We start from the raw sequence: 14,714 nt of genomic DNA, 5'->3' as shown, positions 1-14,714 counted from the left end.
AACATAGCAGAGCTTAGCTGGAGGCCTGGCACAGACAGTTTTGTTCACATCCTCTTCCTTCATTGTAAAACTTGAGTTCTGAAGCATAATCTGACATCCCTCCACAATTAATCCTGTTTATTCACATGACAATATCAGTGTGTGTGTGCACGCACGCTTGTGTGTACACAGACCACACTCAAGTGTGTGTGCGTGTGTATGTGTGCACGTGGATAGGCGCACACACACACACCTTCTCATATATGAAGCTTAAGAATAACAATGGGACAGCCCAGAGGTTCTTAAGCAGGAGCTCTAGGTAAGGGACCTGTCCAGGGCTGAATATAGGCCAAGCAGCTTTAGTCCCACTGTGAGACCCCCCCTCCTATGTGTTGATATGATTATGTCCTATCTATCATCTATCAGATGATTGATGTCGCTCTGCCTGTCCAGATGGCTTACTAGTCTATTAGTCTGGAGCCATTATCCGATTTGGGTTGTGGGTGTTCAAAACACATGACGGCCGAGTCGGATCTTGCCCAGAGCAAATAAACCATCCAGTTTTCCCCTCCAATGACATGCAAACGTATATACACTGATAATGTACTGTGCTTTTCCCTAATGGTACAGCCCAGATTCGGTGTAAGCCGGTATTCCAAAAGGATTTTTCGTCTGGTGGTGCGGTCCGTGTGGATAGCTGCTCATTTCTCTCCTGGTGTGTTGTCTGTTTGCGTTGATCCTTTTCTATCTATCTACACGCGATCCCAGAGCCGGCATCACACACGTGTATCACAGCACACACACACACTGTCCAAGCAGTTGGAAAGGTTGTGCATTGGTTATTTAGTTTGTCTTCATGTCACGTGTCGGTTTGTTTGGCGTGGCAGAGTTATGGTCCCAGTTGCTCGTCCGGTTGGTTTTGAAACTTTTGTACTTTGAGTGATTGTGTGTCACCTGTAAGTGGAAAATTACAAAAACGATTAAAACAGTAAGAAAATAAGGTTATAATAGTTTCACTGTATATATAAAGTAGAATTTGCTGTCTTTTCATTCTTTTCTGGTTTTCTTGTAATTGGTTGTTTTCTTGTTCAATCTTGCTTCTATGTAGAGAAGTGTACTAGTGTGTGTGAGAGAGAGTTTCTGTACATGTGCATTTTTGTCTGTAGGAGTGCAGATAATTCTTATTAGACACACCGATAAGAGGAAAACTCCATTTCAAGGAGGTGGAGTCAGTGAAAATATATCTAGAGCTAGACTTTTCAACAGAGCTTCAATATTTCCCTTTCCCTTTATCCTCTCTCTCTCTCTCTCTCTCTCTCTCTCTCTCTCTCTCTCTCTCTCTCTCTCTCTCTCTCTCTCTCTCTCTCTCTCTCTCTCTCTCTCTCTCTCTCTCTCTCTCTCTCTGTCTCTCTCTCTCTCTCTGCCCCCTTTAATACTCCTTCTTTATTTATATATTTTTCTTCTTCCACACCCATGAAACAGTGTGGTTACCAACAAGACACACACACTCAGGCTCTGAGAAGCATGCTGTAATCCTCTCCTCTGTGCTTTTTAATTCTTTGTAAATTCCTCCGTTGTGGGGGTCATCGCTTGTGTGTGCGGGCACACATTCCTGTTTGTGTTAAGGTACGCAACTGAGCATGTGTGAGAAAGTGTGTGTTTTCCCAGTTACCACCGGCTGTGCACAGCGGTCTTATCACATGCGCAAGGGCTAAGACCGGCGTTGCTTTAGAGCAGAGCGACGGAGGGAAGGAGAGAGAGAAGGACGGAGCGAAAGAGGGGAGCGTGAATTTGTGGCAAACCGAGAGCGACAGAGTGGAACACGAATCTGTATGACCGGGGGATGACGTGAAAAGACACACACACTCTCTTACACATCTGGAACAGCTTCACCAGCTGCACCTGAGGAGGAAGGATCACTTTCTTTCTCGCTCTCCCTCATGCACTTTCCCCCCCCCCCTCTCTTTTGACTGACTCCCTCTCTCCTGCATTCTCTCTCGCCCGCTCTCATCTCACTCTTTTCATCAGTGCTTTCCAGCACATCGGAACAGTTCCTGACACGGCATCGGCGCACCGCTCAGGAGAGACAAAGCCGACGGGAAGCTAAAAAGAGGACGGAGAGGACGAGGAAGACAACAAGAGCGAGGACAATCTGAGGAGAGAGGAGAAGAACTGCTCCCTCAGACTTCGGAGTGTCCACGCCGTCTCAGAGCAAAGGGGAAGAAGTGAGGGAGCATGGAGGATGACAGAAGACGAGGAGTGGGAGGGAGGGAATGAGAGAGAGCGCGCATGAGGGAGGGGGTTGGAGAGCTGGAATGCGCTGAAGACCCAGCTGACTGTTTGCGTTTGGTCCGCCACCTCCTGCCGCTCCACAGGTTTGAGCACACAAACACACACCCATCCACACACACACACACACACACACACACCCACACTCACACACACAAACTGTTTGCTTTGGAGGATGAGCCCAAGAGGCCAAGCCAGGAGAAGGAGAGAACACCTTCCAAGGAACTGTTGACTCTTTCCACCTCCCCTCCTGCTACTCCTCCTCCTCCACCCCCTCTCCCCCCCGCACCCCCACCCCCTGCCTTCCCAAACGTTCCCTCCCCCAGCCCCCGCTACACCCACCTCCACCGCCCCCTTGAGACTACCTGCTCCAGTCACAGCTCGTCTGCTGGGGAAGAGACACCTTTTCACACATACACACACACTCACGCCACAAAGACGTGAGGAGACCTGGATCATTCGGGCTTTTCTTCAGCAGCCGGTGGCAGAGACAGACTCAAAAAGACAGACAGAGAGAGAGAGAGCAAAAGGGAGAGAGTTTGAACCAGGCGGATCCAGCCTCTTCCACCAGGGGAACCAGGATGTCTAAAGCCTCCAGGCTGGCCAGACCCTCCTCATCCGGGACCAGCTCCAAGCTGCCCTCCCCCAGGAAGGAGAGCCCCGCTGGGGGTGGCGGGGTGGTTGTGGCAGCAGGCAGAGCCCGGGTGGTGAGTGTGGGGGAGAAGCTGATGAGGGCGGGCAGTGACGGCGGCGGCGGGGGGGGCGGGACCAGGCTGAAGGCCCCGGCGTCCGCTTCACCGGCTACTTCTGCCTCGCCGGCACCACAGGAAAAACGCCAGACCCAGAACCAGAACCAGAACCAGACCCAGAACCAGACCCAGGGGATGGATGTTCTGCCCCCCAGGAGCAGGATCAGTCCACCTAAAGCTTCGGCTCACACACAGGCACCAATGCACAGTAAGTGGTGGACCATCGTCTGACAGCACGCACACATTCACACTTGAACACATCACTTGTCAGCAGCAGTCGTCAGAATTACTGTTGTGTAAAGCTTAGTAGTTGTTACTCTTGAATATTCGTACGGATGTAGCGACCTGTGTTCGCTACATGTGCGCTTGTGACTCATCTGGTGGCTTCTAAGGTCTTTGTCAGTCAAACCGGCCATGTTTGTTTTACTTTGGAGTTATTCCGACTCCCTCGTGGGTGTCACTGCTTTGTTGCTTCGAAAAAACCAAGCACACCACCTAACAACAGTATGAATGACCCAAGACAGGGTCCTCCTCATCTCCAAGCCAGGGTGGTTTGACCCCGTCCTCCTCATCTTATCAGGTCATCTTCTCACTTCCTGTCTGCCCATCGTCGACTGGTTGTTTTCGTATAAAGGGGGATTAGACAGTCCCCTCCAGGCGGTGTGGTTATCAGGGATTCTGATGCATTGTGTTCAGGCCTGGAGTGCATCGTCTTATCTGGGATCTTCTTCCTGCCCTTGGGGGCCCGGTCTAGGAGAGCAGGGGTTGGGGGAGAGAGGGAGGGAGGGTTGGCCATGATAGGCTGGTGTAAGTCACGCTGTTTAGACGGCCACTGTCTCAGTGGGTTTGCAGATGAGGGCAAAAGGGGAAGGGGGCCCTGGGGAAGGGTCTTATCACCCCCACCCTTCTCTCCCGCCAACACATTCCCTACTCTGCATGGGGAATTTAAACCACCGAACCGTGGATCTAACCAAGAGATAATAAGCAACACTCGAGTGCAAAATTGACCTGAAATGTCGTATCTCCGTTCAACTGTTTCAAAGTTAGGGAAAGTTAAATCCTGGCATGAGCAGATGAATATTTCATGAATTCAGTTGTGTTGTGAGCGCACCAGGTAATGAGATAGAGGCTTGTGAAACTCAGGTAAACACGGCTGCTTGGCTTAGATTGACACATGGCGCGGCCGGCATGCTTAAACCCTCCCACCAATGAGCTGTCAATCACAGTGTTTACCATCAATCACTCTGACTTGTCAATCCGGGACTGTCTTTCTCATTCGGTCTTGAGAGTGAGAGGGCTTGGCCAACTACTACGTCCGATTTTCAGGCAGTCCAGGGGGGAAGGAGGGAGCGACCAGAGGGATGCGGGGGAGTGTTTGGGTGTGGGGGGGGTTGGGGTGTGTGCTGGGGCGGGGGGGGGGGGGGGGGGGGGTGTTGTGGGTTCAGTGTGTGAGAGTCAGGCACAAGGGTGACAGAAGGAGGTCAGGAATGTGAGCAGAGCATGCTGGGAAGACCAGGTCTGGAGTCCCTGTATTGTGGAGACTGTGTGTGTGTGTGTGTGTGCTTGTGTGTGCTTGTGTGTGTGTGTGTCTCTCTCTCCACTAACTGAAGCCTATGTTTAAAATGGGCAGGTCTGCACTAGAAAAACCAGATGTCCTAATCAGAGCTTCCACCATTCTTGTCCCCTCTCTTCTCCTCTCCTCGCTATACAAACACAGAAGTGGCCAAAACTTCTGCCTCTCTTTCCCTCTCCTTCTTCACCATCTTCACGATTTATTTTCAAGTAGGACTTTTTCATTCTCTCTCTGTCTCTCGTACTTTCTCTTCACATCGTTCTCACTCCCTCTTTCACCCTCTACATCATTCTCCCTCTCTACCTCCCTCTCTCAGTTTCTGCAGTGCCACTCAAATTCAAAACTCCCTACAGAAGAATTACTGAAACATGCCACCACCCCCACACTCACTTTCTTTCACAAAACTTTCAAACGGAATGTATGATCTGTGTGTTGTTTCAGAAGAGCTTTTGGAATCTGCAATGTTATATTGTGTGTGTGTGTGTATTCTGTCTTACAAGTGTGTGTGTGTGTGTGTGTGTGGGGGGGGTGTGTGTGTGTGTGTGTGTGTGTGTGTGTGTGTGTGTGTGTGTGTGTGTGTGTGTGTGTGTGTGTGTGTGTGTGTAGGCAATTCTTCCTGCGTTTTCTTCAGAGGGCAGTGTTTTAAAAGCTACATATGCTGAAAAACTCAGTATTCCATTGGTTGAGCTCATTTTAAGGATATTTCTTGTTTGTCGAGTGAAAGTCATTCATTGTCCTGCTAAAGTCATATTCAAATAACACTAGATATTGTACAATACATTACCGCACAATGAAACACAATTTCTAGATTAATTGTTGTCACTTTAAGCTTGGTGCAAAATGTTAAAGTGTATGGTGAATATGAATGTCTGATTTGATGGATCATTGAGTCAGCACTAGCCAGCACTAGTCACAGGACCAGGACAGGACCTGACACAGACACAGAAACAGACACAGACGCTACGACATGCTGACGAGTGTCTCTCTGGTAGAAGATGAGTGTCTGTGACAGGTGACATTTTTCAGTACTTGTGATCTGACAGGATCTGCAACAGACATGTTCTTGGACCAAGTCATAATCCCAGAATTGTTTTTTGTTTTTTTTATGTTTGGAAATGTATCACAAATTATGTTGAATGTCGGGATCTTACCCCATTCACTGCCTTCCAATGTATAGTTCCATACATAGATCTGAAACCTTGGAGGGAAACGGGATTATAGCTTCAATACTTTTTAAACTTTATTGGGAATTGAGACACAAACTACTCCACTGTGGTTAAAACAACACTACTATGGACTAACTCTTTTCTCCTGTTCAGCCATCTGAAAATAGCAAGAAAGAACTTTGAATGTTAAGTGAACTACTCCTTGAAATACCCCTCTCTGGAGAGCAGAGAATCAGAGGGCAATGGAGCCTATGAGGCTAAGCTGTCCCCTATTGAAACCAACATCTGGCAGCTAAACCTCTGAAAGAGCCCATCACTGATAAGGAGACTTGAGAGAATAATCTATTATCAACTATCCGCTACAGTATCTCTGTCTCCCTTTTCTCCCCCTATCTCAAACTGTTTATATCATTCCCCATCTGGCCAAGTGCTTTCTTGGATCTTTTGCCCCGTCATGCCCAGAGATGTTCTCATGGTGACCTCCTGACCGGTCAAGCAGAGGTCCCCTGTAGATGCGGCACAACACAGGATCTGAAATTGAGTGCCGAGTCATGGAGGCCCTAAGTTTCCAGCCAGTTGTCTGATAAGTTGTTGTTACTCATCCAGCATCAGAGTGAGCAGTCCTCTCTTTGTTATCATCTTGTCTCGTATGACACGCAGACAGCTGTTGAATGTGGGGGATTTGTCTGGACATGAATGGGAGGGGATTTGTTACCATTTCCCGTGAAGTATCTATCTTCAACTATGAGCACCACTTTTAGAATTTGTTTGTGTGAGTGTGTGTGAGAGAGAGAGAGAGAGGCAGAGAGAGAGAGAGGCAGAAAGAGAGAGAGAGGCAGAGAGAGAGAGAGAGAGAGAGAGAGAGAGAGAGAGAGAGAGAGTGACAGTGAACTTGCCCGCAGTAGAAGGGGTGTGAGTAAGATGGTCTTTGACAGCAAGTGTAATGAAAGGTTCAAGTGAACACCATCCATTTGCGTAGTTGTGTTTACTTGGAATTTAAGCATGTGTGTGTGTGTGTGTTTCATAGAGGGACTTGAAGGGCAGGCCTTGACCTGTTTTTAGTCTACGGGTTTTTGTTTTTCAGAAGCTCTCGACAGTGTTTGAAAGTCTTGTTTTGCTACAGTAATAGAGTTAACACGTCAATTCTGGCAGATGGCAAAGTTGGCAGATGAGGCGTGCCAGAGGAGATGCCATGACACTTAACACCAGACTGTGTTCGAAAAAGATATGTGAAAGCACACATACGTAATCTCCGAATTTGCAGCGTTTGACTGGTTAATGTTGCAAAAAAAGATTTATTGGGAATTAAACACTAGTTTGAGGCTGTAACCTCAATCTACTAGAATGAATCACAGGGGTAAAAAAAAATTTTCTAAAAGAAATCTGATTTCCACAAGTATTTGAACAATCAAGTTCAGCCAGACTGTTTATGCTTTCAAAACAGATACTTCAAATAAACCACAAAAATGCAACGTCATTAACTTTCTCTACTCGTGCACTGTTTTGACTTCAGAATGTATTTAGTTGAGTCTGAAGTCATCCTATCAACATTGTAACAGCTTAAGCATATTTTACACTGAGGTCAGCCAAAGGAGAATTGCAAACACAGTGGGTCACAGACAATAGCAGCTAATGAAAAAAGCCTGCTTGCTCTTGCCTATACTATAGATATTGGGGGTACATTGCCGAATATGGGAAGGCTTTGAACAGATGGAGAAACTGATTGAAAGACATCAGCCTCAAATGGTGAGGCAAGTTCAGCTAATCACGCCTCAGATGTTGAAATGTGTGAAAGTTACTCTCCTTTCCCCCCCAACCAACTCACAACTCCTACACTACTTTTAACCCAGGAACTCATCGCCATGGCAGCAGTGGCCAACCATGTCTCCTAGGTATGCGGCTTGGCAGCTCACCTTTGTGTTCTCAGGGATCTTACACCTGGTTAGGTGTGAGGTCTTCTGAGTCAAAGTCAGCGTTAGTGTGGGTTCAGATCCACAGTGTTAACACAAAGGTCTTTCATGTTCCACGGTGACTGGACCCACGTCATCCACTTAGTTCAAACACACCGGACTCAGGTTACAGAGTTAGAACAAAAAGGTATTGAGCCTGTGAATAACTTGTGTGGATCGCCTTGTTTGGTCTAGTGTGTGTAATTTTTTTTGCAGGTTATGGATTATGGCTTCATCCTGACCTTCCAGCTTTAGTTACCTCAGGATTAAGTGTGATATATACGTATTTTCGGGACGCTAACCTGGGTGCAACCCCCCCCCCCGCCAACCACAACACGGAGATATGACTTGTCGCGGTTGGCGCTGTCTACTGGTAGTGCTTTGAAACTTTAGGATAGCGGAAGGGTTTATTTAATTTGATGCACTTGGGAAATTGACGCCCCCCTATTCATGCCGCCGCGGGCGGCTGCCCGTTTCGCCCGTGCCTTAAACCGCTACTGGCTAGCCATCATTGTAGTTTCTTTCACCTTTCACTAACTTGCTACTATCTAAGATCTCTGTTACCTCCCCAGCTAATTATTTAAGCTTGTAACATCTCACTCCAGACGTGTTGTCACACCACTGAGAGAGTGTACGAGTGTCACGGACCTATAGGACATGTTTTATTGCCATTATCGCTCATAGCTAATTCACATGAAGGGTGGTTGTGGGCGGACGCTGGGTCTCCCTTAGGTGTTCCTGCTGACAGAGTTGACAGAGAAATCAATAGAACTCAGTCACCTCCATTCATACTCTGCCACAAGCCTACAGGCTCAACAAACAAGTCTCCCTGAGACTCAGTATTGGCTCTGCTGTGCTAGACTTGTGCACATTTTGTAATTAACACAGACTACAATCAACACAATTCTTGTATATTTTCCCTAATTATTCACGTGACGAATGACAGTTGGAATTTGTGTTTTTTTTCTAGCTGTTACATTAGTACTTGTGCATCCGATTGTTTTTTTTGTAATTCATTTATGCAAAACCAGAACCCATCTGTGATTATGTGGGACAGAACATGTGTAGGAAGGGCATTACAGCCATGCTTACGTTGCATTATTGCAATGCAATAAACAGAACAGATGAATCGGAATTGCTCCCAAATCTGGATTGCAGCTCAGGCATCTTGTTGGTTCTAACTACACAACACCCCCCTCCCCCCTTCCCTTCCCCTCCCCACCCCGGCCCCATCAGAGATGGTGCAGCCACCCTGGACAGCAAGTCAAGTGACTCAGCCTTGTAAGAAAGTTTGAACACTGATGCCGAGCGTTCTAGTTCTACTGTATACTGTATGCCAGGATAGCCATCACAAGGTCTTCAGCCATTGCAAAGAGTGGAACACGCATACTTGTGAAGTATTTTTGCAAAACAATAATACATTACTTTTGTTAAAAAAGAAAAAAATGGCAAACACCAATAGGATTTCCTTCCTTGTATTTGGGGCTTTTCCTTGGGTCTTGAGTCGCTTTCCGACTCTGTTGTTTGCATCTCCTTATCTTTGCCGTGCATACAAGACACGTATAGTGTGCCAAGGGAGTGTATGAAAGGAGTTGGAGTCCCCAGCGCAGTGTTGATCTGTGTAGCTCCACAGTCATCATTTGGTAGAGAAAGGGATTTCCTGGCCCCATGATGACCTCTGTGCACCAAATACCTGCCTGGTAAATCAACTTGTCTAATCCCGGGATTCAAATCAACTAAAAATATTCAGCCTATGATTTATGACTCGAATAACCTCTGTGTCATCAGATCCAGGTCAACAACCCTCTGAGCGTTTTTGCTCACCGTGCTTGAACTGTGAACCCCAGGTCACTACCTGGGGACTGAAACGGGATTCATGCTCGACAAAAGCGCACACCCCTTCCTGAGTATGGAAACAAGCACTTCCTCCTTCATGAAGAGAAACTCTTAAAAGCATTCCTTGAGAGAGTTCTCAGGTTGACCACTGAGAAACATAAGCAGAAACGTGATACTAAATCTCAACAGTGTGGGATCCTTTTTTCCTATGTCAGGTTTTTAATGTCCAAACAACAGAATAAAGAAATTATGCAGGATTTTCCTGTTAATAATTCTAGAGGGATATTTTAAGTTAAAGAAAGTATTGTTGGTCTATCTGTATTTTGCTCTCATGCCACTGTGTTTTACCAGAGTTGTTTGTGATGGCTGCAGCTCTATTCCTCTGTCCCAGTTTCCAGCACATTCTGATGTTTGCCTTCCATTTTGAGCGTATTTGGCCTGACAGTCTCTGAGCCCACATAAAGAACAATCGGAGAGCAACTTTCATCTGGGGTCATGTGTACCAGGGATGAGTCTCTCGTGGAGGAATCGCTGTAGTCAACTTCAAAACCATGTTAGACTGGGCAGTGATTAACTGCTTATTTCTGTTGTATGTTTCGAAAGGAAATGGGCAGGGATGTTTGTAAGGCAGTACCAAATTCTACAGATCCTCACTTCTACTCAGTGTGCTGAGTCATTCATGCTGGAAGTTGTGTCTGCTTGCCTTACCTTGTCTGGCAAACGCCTTCCCAGACACCTTGCCCCAGGCTATGCCAAATGGATATATCTTTAATCAGCACGAAAGCCAATGTCTGGTTTTCTACAATGGTGAGTGTTGAGTGAGCCAGATGAATTGGTTTAACTCACATCATCTCAAAGTCCTATATTACTGCCAGTTACACTGAAGATAAAACAATACGCTCTTTGACTCGAATGTTTATTTGTTGAATAACTTAAATAATTACTGTGGCAAGAACTAAGTGAATGAAGAACGCATTGTGTCTAATGGGCTGCTTCAACACGCCATGACAGTGATAGCATGAAATAGTAGGTTAAAGACATAAATAGTGCCAGCTCAGATAATTTACAACATGTCCAGGGGCTGATGGTTGGAGCAAGAGCCACCCATTGCAATTCTGTTTCACTGGGCTTCACAATCGTAAAACTTTGCAGTGATCTACGCCATGTGACAGGAATAGAGCAGAGGGCTGTATACATCTCTGACATGTTCTGCTATCTCTCTCTCACACTCGACCCATCTTTCTAAGACTCTCTCTCTCTCTCTCTCTCTCTCTCTCTCTCTCTCTCTCTCTCTCTCTCTCTCCCTCTCTCTCTCTCTCTCTCTCTCTCTCTCTCTCTCTCTGTACTTGTCATTGTCCATCTCTTTTTCTTGTTCTCCCCCTCTGGTTTTGTCTCTGCTCTTGTTCAGCCAGGCCAATCCAGGGCAAGGAAACATATTTTGGAGACAAGGTTGAGACACTGAGCTGTCCTGACAGCGCCTGTCCTGTCCTGTCCTGTGAGAGCTGGGACTTGCCAGCTTTGTCTTCAGAAACCCAGATGTACTGCACCATTGCACATCCAGTGTTGTTCTTTGTCCAGGGTGTGTCAGTAGTTGCCAAAAAGTCTATTACTGTCTTTGTCTTACGTGTATGTTTGAGTTTCTGTATGTGGTTGTCTGTGTGTGAGGGGGAAAAAGAGGTATAGAGAGAGAGACCACATGTTTTGTGTTCTGGTTTGTTTTTGTGATAGTGTGTGGTATGCTTTACTGTTCTTCATATCCATACACACGTGTGTGTGTGTGTGTGTGTGTGTGTGTGTGTGCGTGTGTGTGTGTGTGAGTGTGTGTGTGTGTGTGTGTGAGAGAGAGACAGTGTGTGAAAGTATGTTAAGGAAGACTGTCTCATCATATGAAAAGGCCGTTGTGTTTACACACTGCTTATGCCACTGCCACCTGTGTATCTGTGGAGAACACACTCACCTGTCTTTGACCTGTGACTAAGCCATTTCCTCACAGCACACACACACACTGTGAAAGCAGCTTTGAAGATTGGCAGAGTGGGCTTCTGCTGCAGGATCACTAGCAAGTTATTAGACAAACATCGCATGCGTCACATGTGGATGTATACCGGTACTTCACATACACAAAGACAATCTTTCATTGATTAGTCTTCGCCTTGAAAATATCAAAATGCACTTCCCATCTACAGGGCAAAAAGAGAATGAATCTCAATGTCTGCCACCAGAATGAGATGCAACCGTCGCCTCTGTTTGAGAGAGCGGGTTATTTAGCAGAGGAGCCACATCCTGGAGGAAGCTACAATTGATGAGCCAATTAGAAACTCAAACAGTCTTCTCCCTTAGGAAGTGTCTGTGGTCCAGGGAGAAGGCTTGTCTGGGTGATGAATCGTCTCTATTTGTCCCTCCTTTGAGTCCTGTCTGGCACGATGGCAAGATAATCCAGACATTCTCCTCTTGTTATAGAGCAAAGATCATTTTAACACTGCCTCCGGTAACACACCACAGCTGACTAATGTAGTATTCCCAGTCTATTCATCAATAACAGGGAGACATCGATAACAACAACACCACGCTACTCTCCCTGAGTTTTGCTTAGGTCGATTCTGACTTTCTGCTGAGAGGCATGATGAGAGTTGGTGGTTTTATAGTCATCTTAATGTTTATGAAGTTACTTCTCAACCAGTGACTCATGTACATATACAAGAGAATAAAAAGCAGAATCAGGCTGTGATGGGGAGCAGGGATCCTATAGATCATAGGTAAGAAATAATACGAAATTATTAATAAAATAATACAACTTAAATAATAAACAAAATCAGTACATGTTATCCATTAAACCGTGTTCTTGACAGAGGTAATCCTGTCTCAGCGCCAATCAAGAAGAAATATCTGAACTAATCCGATAACTTTACTCGATGTAGCATATGTATGGTACATGGTAATCTGCTAAAAGCAGACAAGGTAGGGAAAAAGAAGCCTTAGTAGTATAGTGTACAGAAATAGCAATCAGTGCTCGCAATGGATGATGTGATCTTGTAACAACCTTCACCATGCTCCATGTTCATCCGAAAGAATGGGTGCATGAGCTTGACGGGCACATGCTCAAGGGTCACCTCGACCCCCCCTTTAGCTTTCTTACTGTATTATATCCCCACCAAAGCCATTAGTAAAGACTGGAGCAAACATCTGGCATTATGGACCCATAATTCCTGTAAACTGTGTTGAGATTCACAACATTAGCGTGTTGATGTGTACTAGCACCTCCAGCAGGACAGGTGTGGTTATTGCACACTCCAGGTACCCTCCACAGGTGTGCAAAGTCTGACTAGAGCGGAGAGTTCCCTAGTGCAGAGTCTCCCTCGCCTGGGTGTGGACCTGATGTACCTTGAGCAGTAAGTCTTCCTTGTCTGAGAGTTGCCTGAAGAAGAGTTTTATCAGGACTCAGCAACTTCAGTTTCCTAAACAGTCTACAGTAATACGTAAGATGCTACTCTTCCCACAGACTGAGCAGCTTTAATTGCATTCCCAAAACTTGAACGACTGAAGTTTGTGGGGGGTGTTGGAGACGGTTGGAATGATATGGTTTGAGCCTGGTGAAGTCATCCCTTATAGATGTGAACCAGGATTTGCAGTTGAAGCTATCGTGCCACTGGCTGACTAGTTGACTGACTGGTTTACTTACTGGCTGACTGGCTGGTTGACTGACTGGTTAACTAATTGGCTAACTGAATGGTTGACTAAATGAAAGAATGGCTGGCTGACTCAATGGCTGGCTAAAAGCATTTTAGCATGGCTGTCAGCCTGAATAGAAAATACAGAGAGAAAGAGATAGGGAGAGAGAGAAGAGGGGAATTTGAACTAGTGTTAGCATGCTTCTAGGGGAAGTATAAGAGACAGGGAAAATCCCAGCGTGAAATGTCTTCCTCTGCCCCATGCTTTGGGTTAGGACTTCACTATCTTATCTGTATTATTTAAGGATTCAATGCTTTTTGAAAGCGATGGAAAATACTTCAGTGACATAATAATATGACACATTTCAGCAAGTTAACCCGCATGACAGGCCTGGTTGACTCTGCGTTGGTCATTGTATATGGGCAGACATTTTGTTTGTATATGGACTTAGTTTGTGTAAGAGTGTACGTGTGTATGTGAGCGCAACAGGGCAAAATGAGATTGCGTGAGTCTTTTTCAAGCAAATGTTTTTTTCAAATGTGTCTTTGTTTCCAACCGGACGATGCCATTGTGTTCAAAGAACGGCCCTCCATTGTGCGCTCTGCAACCCTCCCAACCTCACATCTCCCTGGTATCATGAAGGCCTCAACCCTGGGGGAGAGGGTTGGAGGAGGAGATTGGTTGTGGTTTAAGAGCGTAGGGCAAATGAGATCTTCTTATCTAACATTGCCAGCCTTACATAATGTTGCAGTTCAAACCAGGCAGGAAGAGTCCCGGATGAAGACTGCTGAGATTCTGACGAGCCGCAGAAAGGCATGGTGGGTGTACGAGACAAAGTAAACCACTGTACTGCAACTGTGTTAACCCTGGAAAACGTTTAGCCTTGTTTTTGAGTTTAGAGGGACTATCATCCTTCTTTGAGGTGTTTTGCGTGTCACTGTGTGTACGTGTATGCCTTGTGTGCGGAATGTGTGTTACTTCTTGTGTTTGAGCTTGTACACACTTGTTAAGTGTGTGCATGGGTGTGTGAGAGGGTTACGGTGACAAAGTGTGATGATCACAGCTCAGGGAGTGTGTGATCTTGTTATCGGGGCTGTGGAAGACAGATATTGTCACGTTGAGATCAGCCTGACCCTGACGACCACACTGTATGGGTTCTCTCAAGCGCGCCGACCCCTCCAACCACCCTGTACTGTTATCATCCAGGCAGCCTGGCCTGGTTACCCTCCAAGATCCACACCCCTCATCTTTCTCTCTCTATCTCTTTCTTCCACTCACTCACTCACTCACTTTTTTCTCTTACCTGTTCTCTTTCTTCCTCTCCCTCTCTGTCTTTTTCTCCTTTCTCTCTCGCTCTCTCTCGCTCTATCTCCAGTTGATCTCCTTTATCTGCGCACACTGAGCAACGTCACATGATCCCAGCTGTGAAACGAGGCTTTCGTTCGGGCTCAGCAGATCCTGTCCGTCTCGATCAAAAGCACCAGTTTGCTGTTGTTCGTCCTCG

At 46.3% G+C, this 14,714-nt stretch overlaps 1 protein-coding gene across 6 annotated transcripts in view; it reads left to right on the top strand.

The window, feature by feature from the left end:
* Positions 1-2,065: 2,065 nt before the first annotated feature.
* si:ch211-285f17.1 (sickle tail protein homolog) overlaps positions 2,066-14,714 on the top strand; it is an 83,415-nt gene continuing 70,766 nt past the window's right edge. For 5 of the 6 annotated variants that reach the window (XM_062480178.1, XM_062480179.1, XM_062480177.1 and 2 more), the window contains exon 1: positions 2,066-3,225. In XM_062480178.1, coding sequence (XP_062336162.1) covers positions 2,850-3,225 — 376 coding nt within the window. In that variant the 5' untranslated portion in view covers positions 2,066-2,849. The remainder of the gene's footprint in view (positions 3,226-14,714) is intronic. The other variant, XM_062480187.1, reaches the window with a different exon arrangement.

Source organism: Osmerus eperlanus, chromosome 15 (assembly GCF_963692335.1).
Source record: "Osmerus eperlanus chromosome 15, fOsmEpe2.1, whole genome shotgun sequence".
Lineage (NCBI taxonomy): Eukaryota > Metazoa > Chordata > Actinopteri > Osmeriformes > Osmeridae > Osmerus > Osmerus eperlanus.
Note: the sequence above shows the minus strand (reverse complement) of the source record. Positions and strands in the feature narration are given on the sequence as shown.